The sequence below is a fragment of the Aspergillus nomiae genome (genome assembly GCF_001204775.2).
Source record: "Aspergillus nomiae NRRL 13137 chromosome Unknown contig00001, whole genome shotgun sequence".
NCBI lineage: Eukaryota > Fungi > Ascomycota > Eurotiomycetes > Eurotiales > Aspergillaceae > Aspergillus > Aspergillus nomiae.
In genome coordinates this window covers 228308-251030 of record NW_015378056.1, presented here as the reverse complement: position 1 = coordinate 251030, position 22723 = coordinate 228308, and the positions used below count along the sequence as shown (strand labels likewise).

The following is a 22723-nucleotide window of genomic DNA, read 5'->3' as shown; positions in this document are numbered from 1 at the left end:
TCTTTTTTGGATACAAAGAGAGCAAATAAAATGAAACAATTTCGCAGTGGGTAAGTATTGCGGGTGGGGCCCGAGGCCGCCGCGGAGACCGCGGAGAGCACGGAACTCGAATATCACACGGTTTTCAGTGGGTGGCGATCCGAGTAGGAAAGTAAGGGGCTTCAGGGCTCATTTAAATAGTGAGGGTAGGAAAGATGAATTTGTTTCGCCAGTTGTAGCCCAAAGTCTCGCTCTGGGTCCGAAAGCGTTGTGTGCGAAAGTGAGGAAAATGTCGGCGTCTAGTTCGACTGGTAATCAGTGAGTACCCGGCACTTTATATATCTCGTTCTCAAGAACCGAACAGCGCACATGGAATGTTGAGATCCCAAACTCACCAATTTATATAGCTTTCCAGCAGATATGCCTCGAAACCGTCGTGCAAATGGGTCGGCCAATGGCTCCTCGGAGCCAGTATCGAAGCCTTCGTCTGCACCAGAGACTCACATGGAGTTCGGTGGTCCAGCTGGAGTGACAGCGTTGATGTTGGGATTTCCTTTACTGATGTACTACATGTACATTGGTGCGACGCTCTACGATGGCCGTGCTCCAACACCGCAGAATGGTGAGACCATCGGTGAATTCCTGTACCATCTTTTCGACCTGGCATACACCCACGCGTTCCCTCATCGGCGAGCATGGGCCATCTACTGGACCTTCCTGATCCTCCAAGGGATCGGATACATCTACCTGCCCGGAGTATACGGCAAAGGAAAGTGTTTGCCTCATTTGAACGGGAAGCAGCTTGACTACTATTGTTCGGCGGTATCAGCCTGGTATATAACCATTGCAGGCTCCTTGGCCTTGCACTTCACCGGCATCTTTCGTCTTGATACGTTGATTAACGAGTTCGGCTCGATTATGTCGGTGGCGATCTGCTCAGGCTTCCTGGTCTCCATTGTCGCTTATGTGTCGGCATTGGCCCGAGGGGCGCAACATCGCATGACTGGCTCACATATTTACGACTTTTTCATGGGTGCCGAACTGAACCCTCGGCTCTTCAAATGGCTCGACATGAAGATGTTTTTCGAAGTACGCATCCCATGGTACATCTTGTTCCTCCTATCCCTGGCCACCGCATTGAAGCAGTGGGAAGAATTGGGCTATGTCTCCGGAGAGGTGTGTTTCGTGCTGATGGCCCACTTCCTGTACGCCAACGCCTGCGCCAAGGGCGAAGAATTAATTATCACCAGTTGGTAAGTCCGATTGCCACCGTCTCGCTGAAAGTAGTTGGAACTAACCCCAGATAGGGATATGTATTACGAGAAATGGGGTTTCATGCTCATTTTCTGGAATCTCGCGGGTGTGCCAATGAGCTACTGCCACTGCACCCTGTACCTCGCATCTCACGACCCATCGACCTATCGTTGGAACCGCGTTGTGTTGGCTGCCCTGTTCGCGATGTATCTCTTTGCTTATTGGGTCTGGGACACATGCAACAGCCAGAAGAATATGTTCAGAGCCCAGGAGCGCGGATTCTGGGTGGACCGGAAGACGTTCCCTCAACTCCCTTGGAAATACATCGAAAACCCAGAGAAGATTCCCACCGTAACTGGTGACTCCATTCTGTGTAGTGGATGGTGTAAGTTGCTACTAAACAGGGACATGCCAATAATGTCTGATCATGCTGACGGAATATGTAGACGGTAAGGCACGCAAAGTGCACTATACTTGCGACTGGTTTTTCGCCTTTTCCTGGGGGTTGATTACAGGATTCAACTCGCCATTCCCATGGTTCTATTCGGTTTTCTTCACGACCATGATTATCCACCGCGTCATTCGGGATATCCAGCGATGCCGGGAAAGATACGGCGAGGCGTGGGCGGAATACGAACGCCGGGTCCCATACCTCTTCATCCCGGTAAGTCATCATGCATCGCCTTGAGAATCATTGAAGCTAATCGAATGCTATAGTACGTAATCTAAGATTCAACGTCAGCCCGTCATGAAGGGTAGCAGTTGTTTGGTGTGTAAGATAGCGATAGACATTGGACCTTGAATGCGAGATTGTTAGCCTAAAGTGTCGCTCATGTAATTAGAATTCAATATATCCATGACCGATCGGTTTGCCCCGATGAAGTCGTTCAGAAACATGGATATGTCTTCCTGGCTCATAGTAGAGTCGAATGTATCTTCCGGCCACGGCACGTTTGGCAGAGAAATGTTGGCTGGGCCATCTATCGTAGTGGGAATGACGAGCGAGCCATCCTGGTGTTGTTCCAGACCCATCAGAGTCTGCTGAGACTCCACAAGAACTTGTGCCGCTCTGGCAAAAGCATCACAAATTGTATACAGATGCCTCGATCCACGTGATAGCCCCTTGATGAGATCGAGAGACTTGACCGTCTCCTGGAGGAGAGTAAGGTCGGCGTTGCTGGCAGTGGTAATCGCATGGGTGAAGACAATCACAAACGGCGCAAATGATGGATAAAGTAGAATCCTGTATGCGTGTCAGCGGCTTTCGAACGTATATGTTCAATGTGCTAACCAGTGAACGTATTCAATTTGCTTATGGGTTTGGCGGCCGCGGAAATAGGTGAAGCATTTCAGGTGGCTATGCAAAGCTAGTGTGGCAGCCTCGTAGCATCGGGATGAGATTGCCATGGCATTTCGAGGACGTGTTTCGGCTCGATAGATAACCGTCAGTACCGAGTAGGTAATGAAATCGGCACATGCAGCCATGCCATGCAGTGAATCTGCATAAAGGCCCGCGCTGACATCAATCTGAGAAGGAGTTAGCCGCTGGTGCATTGGGTTTCATTAAAATGCTTACCGCTAGCAGTTTGTCTCGAACAGCAATCAGATCAAGAGACAGCTTCTCAATAGAATTCAATCTCTTCTCATCGCTGGCCCTGGAAGCGGAAATAGAGTAAAGTTCATCATAGACCCTTCCTTGGATTGTCGCAAACTCGGCAGTGACGAGGGTCATTAGGTCCCATGAACGATATTGGTGATGATCTGAGGGAGCAAAGAGGTCTGCGTCTATATCATGATCTTGGAAGTGTGACGTGAACCCCAGATTCAGTGATATGTTCTTATCAATGGTATAGAGCAACCAAAAGGCATGTCGCTTCGTCTCGGCGAGGGTAGATGGGTCACCGTTGGTAGTAGAATTCCTATGTAAACCAATAGTCTGGCACATGTTGAACGCAAGAGATAGATATGTCCAGCAACGCTGAATATCAAACTCTTCCTGGGCTTTGATTATCTGGTCATGTTAGCGGATGTTCAGAGTTGTTCTTAAGTTTCTTACCCCAATCAAAAGTGCTTGGATCTTTTCGATTGTCGGGTCCGCCATGAGCTCATCGCTGTTTAAGCCCAGATAGAAGCGACGCTCGCAAACCTTTGCACTGGACGGCAGGTCATATCGCGCGAGGTCTGGATGTCCCTCATGAAGATAATCACGAATGATATAATAGAGAAGCCCATACAATAGAGTCAAAGAACCCGCAGGGACCGGGTTTATTGGGAAGTAGATGGATTGGCATAGAGATTCGACTTGGAGAAGGTCTCTCCAGGAATGGCTGACAAGAAAAAAAGGAGGTTTTGCTATCTAGTCAGTCGGTGAAATGATGGGCGACAAAAGATCATCCATACCTTTTACAGCCCTGACCACCGCGACAACCAGATCTACTGGTAGTAATGGTCTTGGGTCTTGTGATGATGACGGTAAACCTGGCTCTGTCGGACAGCCATTGGGAGACAAAGGTTCCTCCGTGAGGCTATTCTTCAAAGACGACAGGACAGCGGACACATGATCATTTAGTCCACTGTTGTGGGACGTAGAGATGGCTGACAGCGCCGCATCCTTAGCAAGCAGTGTCTCATGATGGAAGGATGACTGCCCTTCGAATGGTAGTGTGGCATGAGTAGATGATTCGGGAACGGAAACCGAGCCAGCAGCACTGGGAGCTGAAGACTGTGTGATTTGCGCAAGTGTTTGATTGATAACGGCAAGTTGTTCTTGAAGGGCCTCAATCTTTTGTTCACTGCTGCCATCGTCAACCTCAAGAGCATGCAAGGGCGCCTTCAATGCTGCCTTACTATTGGCTCGACTCATTCCGCCGAGGCTCTGGGACGCTCGTACTGCTATTACTGGTAGTAGAGATGCCGGCTACCCTGCAAGGTATCCCCAGTGCACCACAACTGGAGCATGGAATAGCCTTATCGCATTTGATCTGGAGATTGTTAGATGCATGTCGGAGGGTCTGATATGGCTGTTATCACGTACCTTTCGGGCTCGGCAATTGTCACACTGATGATGGTTAATCGGGGGGCCTTGGTATCTAATTGGGAGTAACACGTACCGCACGAGCACGAAAAGAGTTCCTAGCGACAGTACTCATTCTGTCCGTTATCAGAACTTCGGTATACTGCTATGGTCTGGTGACGGGCAAGTCATTAAAAAGCAAAGGTAGAAACAGACCAAAAGGGAAACAATGGGTCACATGATCCCACGTCGGCACCCAATGTCCTGTTTGGGATTAGCGTGTCCCGGCTCCGGTATGGATCCCTTTTTGGGAGAGCATCCATTTTTCCTCGTAATTAGTATTGTTGTCTCTTGCACTAGACTTACTCTAAATTTTATTTCTCTACTTTAGGAATCTTCCTGACACTAGCTTGGAACCCGGGATAATCAGTCCGGACGGCGGCGAAATTCTAACCCGACCACTTGTTCATCACCGAGGATTATCCAAAGTTTCCGGCTAAAATCATGTCTGATTCATGGCAATTTCCCCGCAATGGCGTTTCCCCATCTGCCTGCCAATTTACTTTACGGTAAAAATATGGGGTACATTTTGGTGGCTGGTCAATGACCCCACGTTACCCCGGATTAATATAGCCTGAATTCATGGGTATTGTTAGCGTGGGAGGTACCGGGAATTGAACAAGATGCAGATCTCGGTATTTAAAATGGTTCAATTGCCCTATGAGAAGAGCAGACCGAGAACATTGACAACATGCGCTGGCCATTTCTGACCGTGCTGCTGTGGCTCGTATCTCTCACAACAGCAGAGAACGGCTTCAATGGATGGCTACGATATGCTCCCGTGCACTGCGACAAACGCTGCCAGCGTGCGTTACCATCGAGCATTGTTACGCTGAATAGTACCGACTCGGGCCCCATAGGTACCGCTATTAATGAGCTGCAAACTGGACTGGAGAACATCGTTGGCAAGCAATTACCTATCAAGCGGTCCAACTGTGGTTCGCGCTCATCGATTCTGGTCGCTACCCTCGAGCAATACCGCCATACCTGCAACAGAAGCTCCGAAGTCCCTGCTCTTGGCATTGATGGCTTCTGGTTGCGATCTTATGGCGATACTGTTCAAATCTTGGGAGAAAATGAAAGAGGTGCGCTGTATGGAGCTTTTGAGTATCTCTCACTCCTTGCGCAGGGCAACTTCTCTCACGTCGATTATTCCACCAGTGCACATGCACCGGTCCGATGGGTGAATCAGTGGGATAATATGGATGGGAGCATTGAGCGTGGATATGCTGGACCTTCTATCTTCTTCAAAGATGGCCGTATTGTTGAGGATCTATCCCGTGTCAAACAGTATGCTCGCCTTCTAGCGTCCGTCCGAATAAATGGTATTATCGTCAACAATGTCAATGCAAATGCAACCCTCTTAACTTCCGAGAATATGGATGGCCTGGCTCGCATTGCAAATGTTTTCCGGCCGTATGGCATCCAGATCGGCATCTCTCTCAACTTTGCTTCGCCAGATACCTTGGGCGGCCTAGGCACTTACGACCCACTTGATCCCTCCGTCATCTCCTGGTGGGCGAACATTACCGATAGCTTGTATGACCGCGTGCCAGACATGGCAGGATATCTGGTAAAAGCCAGCTCTGAAGGACAGCCTGGCCCTGATACATACAATCGCACGCTAGCTGAAGGAGCCAACGTCTTTGCGAGAGCCCTACGACCGCACGGCGGAATCCTTATGTTTCGCACTTTTGTCTATGATCATCACATTAACGAATCAATCTGGACAAATGACAGGGCGAATGCACAAGTGGACTTTTTCAAGGAGCTAGATGGCCAATTTGAGGAGAACGTGATTCTGCAGGTAAAATATGGGCCCATTGATTTCCAAGTCCGCGAGCCGGTGTCTCCTCTATTCGCCAATCTCTACCAGACCAACGTGGCGATCGAACTGCAGGTCACCCAAGAATATTTAGGCCAACAAGATCACCTGGTCTACTTATCTCCACTGTGGAAAGAGCTTTTGGATTTTGATCTGCGCGTCGACCATCAACCGTCACTTGTTCGCGACATAATCTCGGGGCAACGGTTTGATCGACAACTGGGCGGATGGGCAGCGGTGGTTAATGTTGGAACAAATACAACATGGTTGGGTAGCCATCTGGCAATGTCTAATTTATATGCTTATGGCCGCCTGGCGTGGAGTCCCACGGACGACTCGCAAGACATCCTTCAGGACTGGATTCGCCTTACCTTTGGGCGTGATCAAACTGTGTTAGATACGCTCACTGACATATCCATGACATCGTGGCCTGCGTACGAAAATTACACAGGAAACCTGGGCATTCAGACGTTGACCGATATTCTTTACACACACTACGGCCCCAACCCCGCATCGCAGGATAATAATGGCTGGGGTCAATGGACGCGTGCTGATCACGACACAATTGGAATGGACCGCACCGTGAAGAATGGCACAGGTAATGCTGGCCAATACCCAGCTGAAATTGCACAGGTGTATGAGGACCGTGACAGCACGCCGGACGATCTGTTGTTGTGGTTCCATCACGTTCCCTATACGCACCGTCTCCACTCGGGGAAGACCGTCATCCAACATTTCTACGACGCACACTATGATGGTGCAGAGGCAGCGCAACGTTTCTTATCCCAGTGGGAATCCCTTAGAGGTCGTGTTGACGAGCAACGCTACAATGACGTTCTGTCTCGCTTAGTCTACCAGGCTGGACATTCTCTCGTATGGCGGGATGCCATCAACAACTTCTACTGGAACATGTCGGGAATCTCAGATGAAAAGGAACGAGTCGGCCATCATCCATGGCGCGTGGAGGCTGAGTCTATGACCTTAGATGGCTACGAACCGTACACCGTGAGTCCTTTCGAGACGGCATCTAACTATACCGCGGTTGTCACCACCTCAAACTCCACCACGGGCACAGCCCAAACGAGACTCGAATTACCCTCGGGAACCTATGATCTCGGCGTCAACTACTATGACATGTATGGTGGGAAATCCGAGTGGACAGTCTATGTTAATGACCGCCTTGTGGGGCGATGGGAGGGAAACAGTGAGAACACCCTGGGGCATACACCGTCCATCTATATTGACGGTCACTCCGCCACGCGGGTCACATTTCGGGATGTGGAAATTGAGAAGGGTGACCAGTTGAAGATTATCGGGGTGCCCGACGGCATTGAACCTGCTCCTTTGGACTACGTGGTGCTGCTTCCACCAGACGTTGTGGACTAACTCAACTGTTACCAGATTTGACAAGAGTTGGATATTATGTAATGTTTCACACAAGTCAGTATATACTGTAAGTCTTATAAATACATGTCTTCAGTTTTGACAAGTCTGAAAGTGTAATACTTAGAAAAAATGTAAAAGCTACCTGATATGAGATCCCCATGATCGTATATAATATCATACTCACTCAACATGTGAAAGTAAGCATAAACCCATTAAACAAACCTCTATTTCCACTCAAACCAAAGATATATACAACCGAAGGATAATGCATTTACAAAGATGCAAGAAAAAGAATCAAACAGCCTCCTGTCCCTGCAGTCCCCACTTCAAACGAGCAACACCACCCATACCAACCAACCACACCTCACGATAGTCATCCGCACCCGACCAGATAAAGTTATTAACCGTGAAATTCGCCTGCACGCGCACAATCATATCTCCATATTCATCCATCACGCTCAACCCGTTGCCAGCCGCGGTAACGACATACCCATTGCGGGCGACCTTGAGTCCATCCGGAACAGACCCAATGGCATCATAGTAGATGGGCCTCTTGTTGATGATCGCACGACCATCATCAATGAGATCGAACTTATAGATTGCGCGGGTCCCGGTAACATTGTATAAGATACCTGCTCCGCCGGGGCTGGGAACGTCGGGCGAGATGGGCGCCGAGAGACCGGAGGCGGCCGAATCGCTGATGTACATGTGTCGACGGTCTGGGCTGAGGGCGATACCGTTGGGTGAGAACATGTCGTCGTTGGCGATGACTGTGGAGCCTGTGGCTGGGTCGAAGCGGTATGTGCCCGACTTGAGCTGCGGGGGGATGTCGGCGAGCTCCAGCCACCAGGAGTAATACGGCGCGGTGAACCAGATGAAGCCGGTCTCCGGGTCGACGATGACGTCGTCGCAGTCGGTGAAGGTTAGACCGTAGTAGTTGTCTAGGAGGGTGGTGGACTTGTTGGTTGCCGGGTCTAGGGTGACGATTCCGGGTCGTTGTTCGCCGAGGCCAGGCACGGAGGTGTTGCTTCCTGCTACGGAGAAGTAGACTGTGTTGTTGTGGTAGAAGCCTCCGTTGGGGATGTAGATGGGTGGGTCGGCGGTGAACTGAGAAAGAGTGGGAGGATCTTGGTTGAGGTCGATGGTGTATTGGGGGAGGTTTGTTGAGAGCGCCGAGAAGTAGATGCGGTTCTGGGTTGGGACGAAAACAGGGGACTCATGTATGTAATTATCCACAGAGAAGACAAACTCTACACTGGGGGAGTCTCCTAGGACTTCGGCTGCGCGGGACTCGTCAAAGACAATGAAGCTGGCCGTTGATACGCTTTGCCAGGAGGCATCTGCGGGGACTTTAGTATCTCCATATGTTGGGATGTCTCTGCCGTTGGGAGCAGCACGGTAGAAGGGATATGGGAGATTTGCGGCATGTTTTTTCAGGCAGACGACGCCAGGTGCCATGCAAGGGCGGGCTATAGGATCATCTAGAACGGCTATTGAGGATGGTGTGGGTGAGGATGTTGCAGTTTCACGAGGAATAATCGCGGCTGCGTTGGCCAAAGTGGTGACCAACATTAGAGATAAAGCGCTATGATATATCATAATGAAGGTGAGGATTTAGAGACTCTGTGAGTCTGCCGTTTGTCCCTGCTCTCAACTAGAATGCATGTCTGCAAGGGAAACAGCATGGTATTTATACTGATTCACGCTGGCTCGGAGATGATATAGATTAGTCTCTATGGGGTTCTCGGAGTTGAATGGACATGGACCCACAATTAAAAGCATGCCCGAGCTACCGTGCTGTTGGTAATTCTATATAGTAGTCTTCATAGGCCTGTGGGTTCGTTATCGATTAGATCATGGGGCTAAATCTGGTGGGCTCGACAAAACCAGAGCTTTGCCAGACATGAAGCTAACTCACCATGGCTATATCATGTACTTATATACAAGCTGTATCCATTTGATTAGCATTGCCTTCATATCATGGTGTTTCAGCTACTGTAGTCCCAGGTGCATAGGCTGATATGCCATGTGCGCTTACCAATGCATGGTGGCCTGAGGCATACAACCCACCTGGAAGAAGGTTCAAGGTGTCCATTGGCTCGGACGCGGATGGTCTGTGGGTCTGTAGTGGGTCTGATGGGTTGCCATTTTGCTCCGAACCACTCAAGTTCTATGCATGCGACCCATTATTGCTAAACCCATAAATACCTATTTGACTTACATGAACTACGAGACAGTGCAATTCACTCAAATTTGATCGACGTGTAGCGACTGGCATTGCGAGCGAAAGTCCTTTGTTCAGTCTATGATGATGAGGACGTTTGTGGAATCGTCTTTCGGAATGGAAGGATGTAATTGTAAGACGTTAGGAGTCTATCAGTCTTTTGAAGGTAGAGAAACGAGAGCATGGAATCTAGACTTCTTACTGATAGCGCAGATTAACGAGTACTGGCCTTCTATCAAATACACATCAGGCGTTGTGAGCTTCACTTATATCGTAAGCCTATCCCATCTCTTTAGTGATACGGCATTCAAGAGTCTGAACTCTTGTCCCTGGATCATAATAAATGCCAATATATTCGACGCTGTAAGTGCAATATTCACTATGTATAAGAGTCTAGGGGACTGCGAGAATGCAGCGAATAAGTGGTGTATCCATTCATTTTACAATAGAAATTAATGCAAGGCAAGCAATGGGGAATAATAGTGTTTGGTACTCAATCTTCCATCCGGGAATCCACCGTTTGTGGCTGAACTTAAAAAAGACGTCTAAAGTGAATATTAAAAAATAGACCATAGAAGCACAGCTAATCTGAAGCATAAAGACCCATTCGGCTTTATAGTCTCATGTAAAGTTTGCTACAAAGTGCCAATACCCTGTGACTATGACTAACTAAAAGGTACTAGCTAATAACGTCCTACATCCGCTCACAGGGGTGGTGCGCTTTACTGGTGAGATAAAGACCCCTTGGACGACTGACCTGGGGAATCTTGGTCGAAGAATGAGCGTTGCTTCCTTGGTTGATAGGTAGGTATGATTGCACAGACTATGACTTCCAGGAGGTCAGAAACAAGTATGATGCGAGAAACCTGACGCGAAAGCGTGGGGTGGACCGTAAGGACGCAATGGGAGCACTGGAAAAGTCCAATGGCAATATCAACTAGACGAACCAGACATGCAAAGAGTTGCGGAGGCAGCGAGGTAAAAAGCGATAGACAATCCTGGAGTAACGAGATTAAGCATCTATTCAAAACCTGTCGTGTTACAGGACACGAGCATTAGCAGTAACTCTCATTCTCAGACCATATAGAAATCCCATATCTCTTCACCAACGACTCCGATTCCCGCTGGGACACCTTTGAATGCGCCTGGAACCACTCCTGATTCCTTGAGGCATAAAAAGCACTACTCCCACAATAAGCCAAAAGAGTATGAGAAAGAAGTCGCTGGCAGAGCTACAGTGATTGAGGCGTTCTCGGTGGATGCTTTGAATCCAGGATGATATGTTGGGACTCAAGCCCTGGAACCAGTTCAAGAGTGTGCAACTTAGGGAGGCATCGTGCTTTGAGCTAAATTTATTGTGTTAGAATATGGTGTCTACCTTCTAGGAAAGACCAGACATTGCTAGCCCTCAGGAACTAAGTGGGACGTAGAACATGGAGAGATAGGAAGAGGCTATTGCTGCGGATTCCTGAAGAACATGCGTCGTGACTAGTTTATCGGGCCTGCGATGTGTACTGTTGGAGTGGGGGATATCATGATCGATAATATTCAATGATGATAACTATTCCAAGACTCTATTCCATAAGGAATGGCTGTAGTTTAGAATAGTAGTCTCCGCATACATCCTTCAGTCTGTCACACCATCAATGCCAACATGCTACATATCAGCGACAACACACACACACCCACTACTCAGCCACACGTAGGGTAGCATTTAACCCCGCTTTATAGTCTGAGCGATATAGGCATATTACGAGAAACTCCCATCCCTGTCACGTAATATCCCCACAAAGCCAAGTCGGCTTCACAACACTTTGTATGTGGGGAAGTTGATCCCTTAGGCGGGGTCTCCGCAAAGTGGCAACTACAATCCTTCGCACGACAATTGACGTAGTTCTCGTTGGAATGTAGCATCCGATGGGGTTTGCCGTGATCTCTACATCGTGTAATGGGATTATATGGTGTTTAAACAGTATAGTAGCATTGTCAATTACAGCAGTCAGTTGCAGAAATCGTCAGGATACATGGTTTATGCTGTTTATCAGGTCCCAGGACTCACTTCCCTTGCTGAGGTAGTTGAGACGGGACCTAATCTCCGGAAAAGCCGAAACTAGTTTTCTCACCATGTACATAACCGGCGATGCCGATGGTATCTACCGTTGTCTTGGCTGAGTAGGTCATGAGCCATTCGAGTAGAGATGGGGAAAGCCAAATATTTGAAGCTAGGTGCGGGGGTTTCTTCGTTTGCCAAGGCGCTCTATGTTAAATAGGTGTGTATTTCTCCCCGATGGAAGTGTGCGGTTCGGTAGCATAGGTCAGCCAGTTCAGTTTTCATATTGTATTCACAATGCGGATTGACAGTGCAGTAGCGAGCCTGGCAGCTCTGGCTTCAGGTTGCGTGGCCCTATCCACCAGGGGCTACGTGCCTAGAAGCCATTCCTTGTCGCGACGCAATGACAGTGTCCCAATTTACAAAGACGCGTCGTATTGTATCGATGAGCGGGTCGAAGATCTCCTATCCCGCATGACCATCGAGGAAAAAGCCGGCCAGCTCTTCCATAACAGACTATTTGCTGGTCCTCTTGATGACGAAGGGAGCGGCGACAACATCCACAACAGCACCGGCAATGTGATCAGCGAAAAGCATATGACGCACTTCAACCTCGCCACCGATATCACGAACGCCACAGAGACAGCCGAGTTTATCAATCGCATACAAGAGCTTGCATTGCAGACCAGACTGGGCATTCCCATCACTGTATCGACGGATCCCCGTCATTCCTTTACGGAAAATCTGGGTACCGGGTTTCAGGCTGGAGTGTTCTCCCAATGGCCGGAATCAATTGGCCTTGCTGCACTTCGTGACCCGTATGTCGTGAGAAAGTTTGCGGAGATTGCAAAGGAGGAGTACATTGCGGTGGGGATTCGCGCGGCTTTGCATCCTCAGGTCGATCTGTCGACGGAGCCACGATGGGCCCGTATCAGTAACACCTGGGGTGAAAACAGCACCCTTACTAGTGAGCTCCTCGTGGAGTATATCAAGGGCTTCCAAGGTGATAAACTCGGCCCCCAGTCTGTGATAACGGTCACCAAGCACTTTCCTGGAGGAGGCCCCGTGGAGAACGGCGAAGACTCTCACTTTACATACGGGAAAAACCAAACATACCCGGGAAACAATCTGGAGGAACACCTGAAACCTTTTAAAGCGGCGATCGCGGCCGGGGCAAGGGAGATCATGCCGTACTATTCCCGGCCCATTGGTACGAAGTATGACCCCGTCGCTTTCTCATTCAACAAGGGAATTGTGACAGAGTTATTGCGCAATGAACTCGGTTTTGAAGGCATCGTGTTAACTGACTGGGGTCTCATTACGGATACTTATATCTTGGGGCAGAATATGCCTGCCCGGGCTTGGGGTGTTGAGAATCTGACTGAGCTTGAGAGAGCGACAAGAATCCTGGACGCCGGCTGTGACCAGTTTGGAGGCGAGGAGCGACCAGAACTGATTGTTCAGCTTGTCCAAGAAGGTATCATCTCCGAGGATCGGATCGATGTTTCTGTTCGCCGGTTACTGAGAGAAAAGTTTGTTCTTGGCCTATTTGACAACCCTTTCGTTGACCCCGAGGCTGCTGGCCGAGTTGTTGGAAATGATTACTTTGTCCGTCTTGGTAGAGAGGCGCAGAGGAGGTCGTATACTCTCCTCAGCAACAGCGAAGACACTGTCCCCTTGAAGAAACTCGAAGAGAGTACAAAGTTCTATATTGAAGGGTTCAACGCGAGCTTCATAGAATCATGGAACTACACGGTCGTTGACAGCCCCGAAGAAGCCGACTATGCTCTTCTGCGGTATAATGCACCCTACGAACCTCGCCCTGGAGGCTTTGAGGCCAACATGCATGCCGGCTCACTCGCATTCAACGAGACTGAGAAAGCCCGCCAGGCGAAGATATACTCAGCCGTACCGACAATCGTGGATATTGTCATGGATCGCCCGGCAGTTATTCCCGAGATTATTGAGCAGGCCAAAGCTGTCTATGCTAGTTACGGAAGTGACAGCAATGCGTTCTTGGATGTGGTCTTTGGTGTGAGCGCACCTGAGGGAAAGCTACCATTTGATTTACCCAGCTCTATGGAGGCTGTGGAAGCACAGATGGAAGATGTGCCTTTTGATACGAGGAATCCGGTGTTTAAGTTTGGACATGGGTTGAGGTATGCTGATCGCTGTGCAAGCGGTAGTAAGTGCTCCTAGGTGGATCTCTGAGACGACGATAACAGGTCATTGCAATGGAGGTGGTATACTGTGACTAGCGCGGGAATAGTGGGAGATGCCTGATGCTATAGAGAACTATAACTAGTATATGGATACAAATAATAGATCTAGGTCTGTTCCAACTCCATGACAAGAGTATTCCCTTTCTTCTCATTAAAGGGACCAAATGTAGCCTATAAGTGCTTCCATTATCTATATATAGACAGGCTATCTATAATTTACAGTGCGCAGTACTGACCTACACATGTTGCCTCCAGAAAGTTACCTCCTACCTAAATAAGTTTAATAGGACCCTCTCCATTATCCATCCACCATATCACATCGGTATGAACCTAAGCAGAGCACTCCTTCTGAGATCCATCAGAATAGAAATAATCCTCATTGATCTTGATCGACTCGGCGTACCAAGTCTTACCCTGATCGGAAGTCGTGAAGCCGCTCGACGTAGCGTTCGACAGGTTCAGCGTCTCACCAAAGTTGGGATCAGCCTCACTGAGATGGATGGTGAGCTTGTCCCAGCTGTAACCAGCGACCGTACCACAAGTGCCGAGGTAGCATTCGTTGCTGGAGTAGAGGAAGGTAGGGTTGATGGATTTGTCTTTAGTGATACCAGTTAGTGTCGCTGACTATGGCTAAGGGAATTGCCTGATGTAGGAATATTACCGTCAGATTGCTCAGAGACCTGCTTTCCACCAACGGAGACTTGCTGTGTGATCCTGTTATCATCGACGGTGACTGCGATCGTTAATCCTTTGATCTCATATGGCTGTTATTAAGGTGTGGAGCTTACTGGTAAAGTCAAGCCGCGAGCCATCGGGGACAGTGATATACGGCTGCTGGACCTGACCGGCTATTGAATACACGTATTAGTGTATGGCACTGATTCACAACATCACAGTAACCTACACAGATGATAGGTGCTAGTGGCGACACACCACTCCTCCGCCGTAGCCGGACAAGCCCTAACATCAATCAGCGATTTTGCCCGATTGCACCCTGACTTTTGTAATTATATCTTGAAGGCAAACGTACTGGGATTGCTGGTCTGGCGACCAGTTCAACAGAGGCTGGAACAAGTCCGCAGCCTGATCCGACATCGAAGCGGAGATGCCGACCCAGATGGACAGCCAGGGGGCATCGTTTTGCTTCTCCTGGGTAGTACCACAAGGGACCGCTGGTGGAACAAGCGAGTACGTAGCTTGGTGATTTGAGCGTTGTTTGTTGTAGGCCCAACAGCAAACATGTTTCCAAAGTGCCAGTCTTCGTAGAGAGCGGCGGCGCGCAGCGCCAGGGCAAGGGGGACGACGGCGTAGACTGAGCGCATTGTTACCAGACGATGCAACTGAAGAATAGTCAAGAATATAGAAAAGCCTGCAAGAACAGAACGATAGTGCTGTCCCAAGTTGACAGTCCATGCCTCTATAAATGTTCAAGATGGAAGTGGACCGAGTTCTGTCTCGGAGATTGTTTCAGGATCCACTCGGGACTCCGTAGACGGTAAGCAGAGACATTCCCTGACAAAGGTTGTCCACACACGGTATAGAATACGATAATCACGGCTCAATCGAGAAGATCGCCCAGTTGCTGAGTTGCTATAGGCGGCAGTGCGCCAACGAGTGCCACCCGGAAATTATTTCACCATCAATAGTGAGACACGAGTCAAAGTACTTGATTAAAATTTGAGCCCTAAGGATTAGCTGAGCGGCATATAGTATGTAATCATTTTAATCTTGATACTCTAGCCACAATGGTTGACTTCAAATATCCCACAGTTCAAGTCCGCGTGAAGCTGTAGTAAATCACTATTGCGCTGTGGAATGACATGATATTGAAGTTGACTATGCATGTCGAAGTGCCTTCCAAGGGCTTCTAGTGCCATAGCTATGCAGATCTTTATAGGAACCGTTGCTACTACGCCTACTTGAGCATTTAATAACTACTATAATGGGGAATGGTCATCTACTCCTATAGACAGTGCTCCACAGGCTCCATAGTCAAGTCTGTCACCTGTCTGGGTATTCCTTGTCATTATTCATTGAGCGTATTCGTAGGCACACAGGAATTGAATGTGTATATCTACAGGGATCTAGTGCATTTTCTATCACCCAGTGTATGTGTTCAGGCCTCGGTAATGCGTAAGTTGATATTAGTGTACTATTGTGTCACGAGGGCCATCGTGGGAATAGATGATTCGATATTTTAATTCATCAAATATAGGCAGCACACCTTCTCAGGCAAAGGGTTCACTGGCATACATTTCTGCTTCATTCCCTTCTTTGTCTCCCTTAACTGCTTTTTGTCTTGGTGCGCCGTTTCCAGACTCCTCCCATCTTAAATACTCTCCTGTTGTCATGAGCGTATCATATCATTCATCAGTCCACCTAACCTTAGCCCTGTCTGTTATGTGCTTTACTGAAGCTATTAGTTTCTTGCTCCGCCGGAGCTTCAGAAAGAACCATCTTTTTGACACTTTCCCCTAGCATGACGGGTCTCATTGAAGCAAGGCTGTCGAGCCAGAGTAGCACAGGTATTGAGAAAGAGTGTAATCCCATCACCATCAAAACCATCCTTTCGGCCGTGAGAATTGATGACTGACTGGGCATTGTTGAAGCCAGAGCAGTGGAGTGTCGATAATCTATGGAGGCTAGACACAGGGCAGGATCCATGTGAACGGTGTACCAGGGTTCTATCCAAAGACATGGCTTTGCGGACCGTCAACACTTCTTGTTCGATCTGATTCCCAGTAAGGTCCCACTACACAAGCCTGGGGCAGCTACGGGCCTCACTGTTGTTACCTGCAGCCTCATCTTCTAGTTGAGTCCCTACTGTGTACGGGATAGAGCGCCGTTCTGCTGCGTACCTTGGAGGCGCGTATAAATAGCGCTCTGGAGACATACAACAGCATCAATGCACGCATGGCGTTGGCGTCTAACCAACACAAGAATTATCAAATCAGCGCTCAAGCTACAATATCGCTCCCTGCAATGCCGTCACCAGCAATGCGTCAGCCTGATTAGCCAGCGGGTATCTTTCAGAGGCATTCAGCCAGACATAGAGGGGCAATCTTCATTCTGTCAAGGCCCTAAAGCGCCCCCAGCTGGTGGTAATACGCACCGCAACGGGTCGCCGATTAATGTGTAATCTAACCAGCGCAGTATCCTCAGTTTCATGAGGCGTACTGAAGAAGCCGGTGAAAACCCCAAGATTTTAGAACCCGATTGCATTACAGCCGGCAAACACTCTTCTCCGAGTGGAGCTGTATGGAATGGCACCAACGAGTCGGAGAGGGTTAAACTAATCAAGGAAAAGCCCATCGAATATACAGAAAAATTGTCTTTGAAGACCGACGAAGGGCATGAATATACACTCTACGATATCCCCGAAAAAGTTCCCCCCAATAGGGAAGATGCCGACGTTATCCTTATCGATGACGAGGAGTACCCCAACGAGTTGGAGCATGAGGCTGCCGCGGAGTACGATGCTAAAATCGCGGATGATGTTCGGAACAGAACGTTCAAGAGGTTATGTTGGGCACTTCACCCACATCCAGATGCTGTTCAGAGCATGTAACAACTGTCGAGACTTACGAAAGCCTTGTATAGAATCGGAGACTAGTCGCCCGCTAGCACGTGTCTAGGAAGGTGTCAAACTGGAATATGCGGTTTGGACAACCGCCGTAGGAGATCAAATAAGAGTGGTTGTGGTCAATCTCGGCAGTATTCCTCACAAAAAGGACAGATACTCAACACGGAAAAGTTCAGGGAGCCCGCTGGGTACTTCGAGTATTGTACATAAACTGATTTATGGCTCGATTGAGCTCTTCAAATTAGGTGGCTATATTTAAAAAAGAGAGGATCTTGTTGTTTGGTAAACTTTCGGTGTTTAACAAATTATGTTATGGGCAGCTCTTTCCCAGCAGAGGCTGGTTATAATCTATTATTTGTTGAGCAAAGAAGTTCCAAGGCTATGAGAGGTTCATTTGCGTGTGAAAACAAAAATGCTATATAGTTCTTGGTTGTTTTTCGCCTCGACAAAACTAGATCGCTTTAGTGGCGATTCGCGAATGACGTCGATGAGGTGCAAAACGAAAGGCTGACGACCCTTCATAATATTCACATAAAATTTATATACGGTCCTTAAGTAACCCATGACTACTATTCAACAAGATCCAGCCCCACAAGTAGAAACAATGACCATGCGTGATTCGTACACTACCTCCTAATCATTGGCGCTGGACAGATAGGGCGACAATTGATCAAGGAATACCGAAGTGACCGGTGACGAGCTGATCCTCGGATGACAAGATTCTAAGCATCGTTTGTGGCATATCCTTCGCCGGTGACACTGCCCATACTCATGCACCGAAGGGTGGACAGGGCATGAATACCTCCATGCAGGACTCATACAACCTGGTATGGAAGATTGCAGCCGTTATCACTGGGAGTGTAGACCCGGGCACCCTAGAAACCGAACAGTAATGGATGCTGGAGGTTACTGGTTTTCGCGGGAACTGACTTTCTCCCGGTGTCTGTGATCGGCTATCGGTATTTGAAAAGGAATTCAGTGGCCGATTTAACAACCACCGTGCCTCACAATCGACACAGAACTGAAGTATGATAATGTGGTGCCTTAAATTCCCGGCAGTCCTGTGCTGATTACTGCAGGCTGTCACCGTTATGCTAAGCCAAATAATAATACGGAAAAGTCCAACTAGAATGAGTAGAATGATCAACACTTTGCCCTGTGACCTCCAGTGGAAAATATGTGGATGGAAAACCAATCTTTCCACATAGCACAGTACCACTTCTTGGTGAAAGAGCTCCTAGCCAATGATCACCTTGACAGCTTAGGACGAATGTTAGATATGATCAATTTATGTTCTTCCCATCTGTGACTTCTGCACGAAGAGATATTGCCAGAAGTATAGGTCCGAGGAGCTTCATGCTAGCAACATCCAATGTATTCCATGGACCAAATTGATGCATTGTCATGAAAGAGTTGGATCCGCCTTGATAATGCTTGTCGCTCAAATATCCGATATATTCGTCACCGTACTTCGCAACCGTCAAGAATATTTAATGCCGGTCTTGGGAGACAATTATGCGCCTATTTGAATTAGCGTTGGAGTAGCATTTGGGGCACAAGAAGTAAAAGTTGAGGATTATATATCTTTTCGACTCCGCCAGGCTTTTCGTTATCACTTTTTATCCAAGAAACCATTTGGGCGCCCTCCTGCATTTGGATACGAATCGACTTCTTTGATCGTTTGACAGGTTTCACCTCGACATAACTTTTGCTTTTCCCGGCGATCATCGAGATATCCGTCAATCCTTGCTTCGAAACTAGCCTTCTCAAAGTTAGCTTTGAAGGCCTTTCTATGTAGCGTCCGTTTATGGGTTAGGTTAAAATGCATGGTCAGCGCATTCAGAAAGAGGATGAGTGCACAGTTCACTATCTGCTCATCCTTTGTGGGAGGGTACAGCACGTTTTCCAGTTCTTTTGGGCCAGGCGTTATAGGCTGGAATGGACTCGGGGTCTCATGAACCGGGGTCTCTTGGGCTGAGATCTTTTGAACCGGGGTGTCTTGAACTGAGGTCTCTTGGGCTGGGGTCTTCGGACTGACAAAGGGATCTTCAAGCCTGATATCTTCAAGGTTGAGTATCTCGGATTACTGGTGGACTTCGAAGGTGTCTCCATATGGTCATCGGCTGTCGGGTTATCACGTTCACGAGCACGGGCACATGTTCGATGTGCGATAGGAGTTACAAAGGTTTGGAGATCTGTGTCATCTTGGGTATCGGTAACCTCAAGTTGATACTGCCGGGCAACCGCAAAATTCCCTTCTTCAATATTCGGACTAAAAAACGACCGACAATATGTTTCCCATGACTTATAACCTCCTAGCATTGTATCCGCCTCTGAGATCCACTCGCTGATGCCGGACGATATTCTCGGCAACTCATCCATACGTCGAGATACCCATAGAACATGGAATAACAGAAATTGCTCCTGCTCAACTTTAGAGGCAGATGCAAGCTTCGCACCGTGTACAGTCTGGCCTGTGAGATTCATCCTAGCTATTTCATCCTGCCATTGCCTGATATTTCGGGGCAGCGATGTCTTGACACCGGACATGATGTCTCTCCACAGATAGTAGCAGTAATATAGCCGAACAAGGACACCTGACGGGTTCGTTCACCTGAATTTGAGAAGTTCAGTTGGAATTGAGAATACATAAAAGTCAAAGAATTGATACCGGCCAGTGCCCCTTATTATATCCCCGACACGCGGCATCTTCGAGCCGTAATTCAATCGTAGCGGTTACTATTTGTGTCTCAACAGCAAGCCCAGCCCAACCATTCGAACTGAGGACATGAGCGTATCCTCCTAATGGGTCAGTTCAGCCTCGCCAGCGCGTATGTGAATGCGCCTTGGCTGGGATGGTGAGTGGTTGGAGTACATGAGTGGATTAATTAGACCACTTGCTTGACTGGGGCCATTGGCTGGCGCTTGTTATCTCTTTCCCCATCGCATTGGTTAGCAACTACTGTACTTCCTTCACAGCGCGTCAGTCCACACGAAACGCTAAACCCATTTAGTCTGTTGATTCCAAAATTGGAAAACAAAATCCCCATCTTTTCAGGACTCCATAAATAACCTCCGATATCTCTCCCTTCCTTCCCCTTGAACTACTTAATTCGCTTCACACCACATTCCCATCCCGCCTTAATCCTTTTGTTTCATTCGCATACCGTCACCATGTCAAAACTAATGGAAACCATGGCTCGTCGCAACATGCGGGCGGCATTGCAGCAGTTAACGCGAAGCATTAGAGACTCTGGATTCACGGAATTTAGCCAACAAGAACTGCAAAAAACTACAATATTGAAGTCGATCTCATGGTTTTGGATGAGGCATCACCCCTGAAACCGTCCTACTTCGCTCCCTACCGAGGCATATTTGCAGATCCCACTCCCGATACTCTTGGAGAGTCTTACAATGGCCAAGATGATGAAACAGAGTACTCTTTGACTCGCCCTGTCGATCGCGCATACGTGATGAATATATCACTTTCGTCTTATATGACCTTCTGCGAAACATTCACCGATGGAGTGAGGACCGCTTGGATTTCAAGATGGTAGGCAACCTACAATATATCCACGGGCCTTTGTTCACCCAGTTTACCTAGTGTTGGAGACACCTCATTTCGCGGCTTATTTAAGTACGAGCAACCTGAGTTTGGGTGTTTCCGCATAACATATCTTGATGGCCCCTCCTACCCCCATGTTATGGCCGTCATATATAATAATTTGGTGGCAACGGATGACACAGTGCTCTCCGGCGAGTTACTTCCAATCCTTCGGATTATGCTTGCTCAGCTTATGAAGAGGCAATTCGTTCACCAAATGGTCTCGCCGGTAAGTACTTGGGGGTATTCTGGTTAGTAGCCGAACATTTCATATTTAATACTGACATATGGCAGGTCTTGATTATCTCGCTCATGGGACTGAAAGCCCGAGTAATTGAGGCTTTTTTCAAAGACCAGAGGCTAGTAGTGCGTCCAACCAAGATGTATGACTTCACCCACGGGAACGATGCAGCTTTTAAAGTGTTTGTCCAGTGGTATATGGGCCAGCCAATTGGTGATACTGTTCTGATCTGATGTTATTGATAATGATTTCTTTCTCACGTGTTGGGTGTTCTTATTGGGTTATCAGGAATGGGAAATTTAGGTTTGGTACCTGGCGCATATTTTTTCTTAGTACCATGTGGTGTTTTGGGTGATTGGGATTGACATGGTTTATCAATGTGGGACTGAAGAAGCTCAGTGTGAAGCTGGTTCTTGACGCTAGAGCGAATTTTGTAGTTTTCGTGATACACTCCATAAGGGCTTTGATAGCAGTCTTGATTTTAATCATTTTATTTGGGCATTCCTAATTCTGGCGGGCGAAATTAAAGTAGCACAGAGAAATGAAGTTCTACGTGTAGGCAACAGAAGAGCATCCATCAAATACAAACCAACTTAGGGCTATATGGCCTCTGAAACTCGACTAACTAGAAAGGGACTAGCCCAGGCTTGGATGTAGGGTTGGAAATAATATTCCAGAACTTGTGTATATCATAGAGAGTGTTTCGGGAAGCACTGTACGGCCATGGAGTGCTTCGTTTTAAGCTTTTAGACCTTATCATTATGGGCTGCAGATATCAAAAGATTAATCCAACTCTAGTTTTCACGCAGTCAATGTATTCAGCGTATTTCTATTACAGAAAACAACCGATTAAATATTTAGCGGAGCTAGAATGCGTTGCAATACTATAAACCTCAACCAAGACGGTTGCGGTCCTTGCCGCTTTTACATGTAAATGCAAAAGAAAGCTATCAAAGAAAATCCTACATTTTAGATTTTGATAAAGGTTGTTGTTTTGTACGGTGAGTATCTTAGTACTGACTTAATCTTCATTAGTCCAACAGCATTATGAAATTTTATTATTACCAATACTTCTCATGTAGCTATAGCCCAAGTGAGATTAAATGCATATTTGCTTGAGTTATGAATAGGCGCCTATTCCCCATTGAATTGATCCTATCATTTTGGCCACTGACAACCCTCCGTGATCACACACTGGGCACTTCTTCAAAAGCATCTCCAATTATGGCCCTGTATATATACTCTACCTCCACAATGTATATAGAATTTGGTAATTGAAGTA

General features: G+C 47.8%; 9 protein-coding genes across 9 annotated transcripts; 5 read left to right on the top strand and 4 right to left on the bottom strand.

Moving 5' to 3' along the window:
* Nucleotides 1-220: 220 nt before the first annotated feature.
* On the top strand, nucleotides 221-2019 carry erg4A (c-24(28) sterol reductase; the record flags this gene model as incomplete). The annotated part of the gene is made up of 5 exons (XM_015545482.1): nucleotides 221-297; nucleotides 387-1232; nucleotides 1287-1618; nucleotides 1680-1897; nucleotides 1951-2019. Coding segments are annotated over 5 exons (1473 nt in total), but the record flags the coding sequence as incomplete, so codon positions are not given.
* A 27-nt stretch (nucleotides 2020-2046) lies between these two features.
* ANOM_000223 (transcription factor domain-containing protein) lies at nucleotides 2047-4096 on the bottom strand (the record flags this gene model as incomplete). Its single annotated transcript, XM_015545481.1, has 5 exons — nucleotides 2047-2476; nucleotides 2525-2760; nucleotides 2810-3244; nucleotides 3290-3585; nucleotides 3634-4096. 5 exons carry the CDS (start codon nucleotides 4094-4096, stop codon nucleotides 2047-2049), a joined length of 1860 nt encoding a protein of 619 aa, XP_015412560.1.
* Nucleotides 4097-4997: 901 nt separating this feature from the next.
* On the top strand, nucleotides 4998-7517 carry aguA (alpha-glucuronidase; the record flags this gene model as incomplete). Its single annotated transcript, XM_015545480.1, has 1 exon — nucleotides 4998-7517. One exon carries the CDS (start codon nucleotides 4998-5000, stop codon nucleotides 7515-7517), a length of 2520 nt encoding a protein of 839 aa, XP_015412561.1.
* Nucleotides 7518-7811: 294 nt separating this feature from the next.
* ANOM_000221 (SMP-30/gluconolactonase/LRE family protein) lies at nucleotides 7812-9089 on the bottom strand (the record flags this gene model as incomplete). The annotated part of the gene is made up of 1 exon (XM_015545479.1): nucleotides 7812-9089. One exon carries the CDS (start codon nucleotides 9087-9089, stop codon nucleotides 7812-7814), a length of 1278 nt encoding a protein of 425 aa, XP_015412562.1.
* Nucleotides 9090-12088: 2999 nt separating this feature from the next.
* ANOM_000220 (uncharacterized protein) lies at nucleotides 12089-13990 on the top strand (the record flags this gene model as incomplete). The annotated part of the gene is made up of 1 exon (XM_015545478.1): nucleotides 12089-13990. One exon carries the CDS (start codon nucleotides 12089-12091, stop codon nucleotides 13988-13990), a length of 1902 nt encoding a protein of 633 aa, XP_015412563.1.
* A 353-nt stretch (nucleotides 13991-14343) lies between these two features.
* ANOM_000219 (uncharacterized protein) lies at nucleotides 14344-15351 on the bottom strand (the record flags this gene model as incomplete). The annotated part of the gene is made up of 5 exons (XM_015545477.1): nucleotides 14344-14609; nucleotides 14675-14746; nucleotides 14802-14861; nucleotides 14918-14973; nucleotides 15044-15351. Coding segments are annotated over 5 exons (681 nt in total), but the record flags the coding sequence as incomplete, so codon positions are not given.
* A 1828-nt stretch (nucleotides 15352-17179) lies between these two features.
* Nucleotides 17180-17581, top strand: ANOM_000218 (uncharacterized protein; the record flags this gene model as incomplete). The annotated part of the gene is made up of 1 exon (XM_015545476.1): nucleotides 17180-17581. The coding sequence occupies one exon, from the start codon at nucleotides 17180-17182 to the stop codon at nucleotides 17579-17581; it is 402 nt and encodes a 133-aa protein (XP_015412647.1).
* Nucleotides 17582-19208: 1627 nt separating this feature from the next.
* ANOM_000217 (uncharacterized protein) lies at nucleotides 19209-20146 on the bottom strand (the record flags this gene model as incomplete). The annotated part of the gene is made up of 2 exons (XM_015545475.1): nucleotides 19209-19657; nucleotides 19684-20146. The coding sequence occupies 2 exons, from the start codon at nucleotides 20144-20146 to the stop codon at nucleotides 19209-19211; spliced, it is 912 nt and encodes a 303-aa protein (XP_015412650.1).
* A 764-nt stretch (nucleotides 20147-20910) lies between these two features.
* On the top strand, nucleotides 20911-21674 carry ANOM_000216 (uncharacterized protein; the record flags this gene model as incomplete). Its single annotated transcript, XM_015545474.1, has 3 exons — nucleotides 20911-21149; nucleotides 21201-21429; nucleotides 21495-21674. 3 exons carry the CDS (start codon nucleotides 20911-20913, stop codon nucleotides 21672-21674), a joined length of 648 nt encoding a protein of 215 aa, XP_015412649.1.
* Between the last annotated feature and the right edge of the window lie 1049 nt (nucleotides 21675-22723).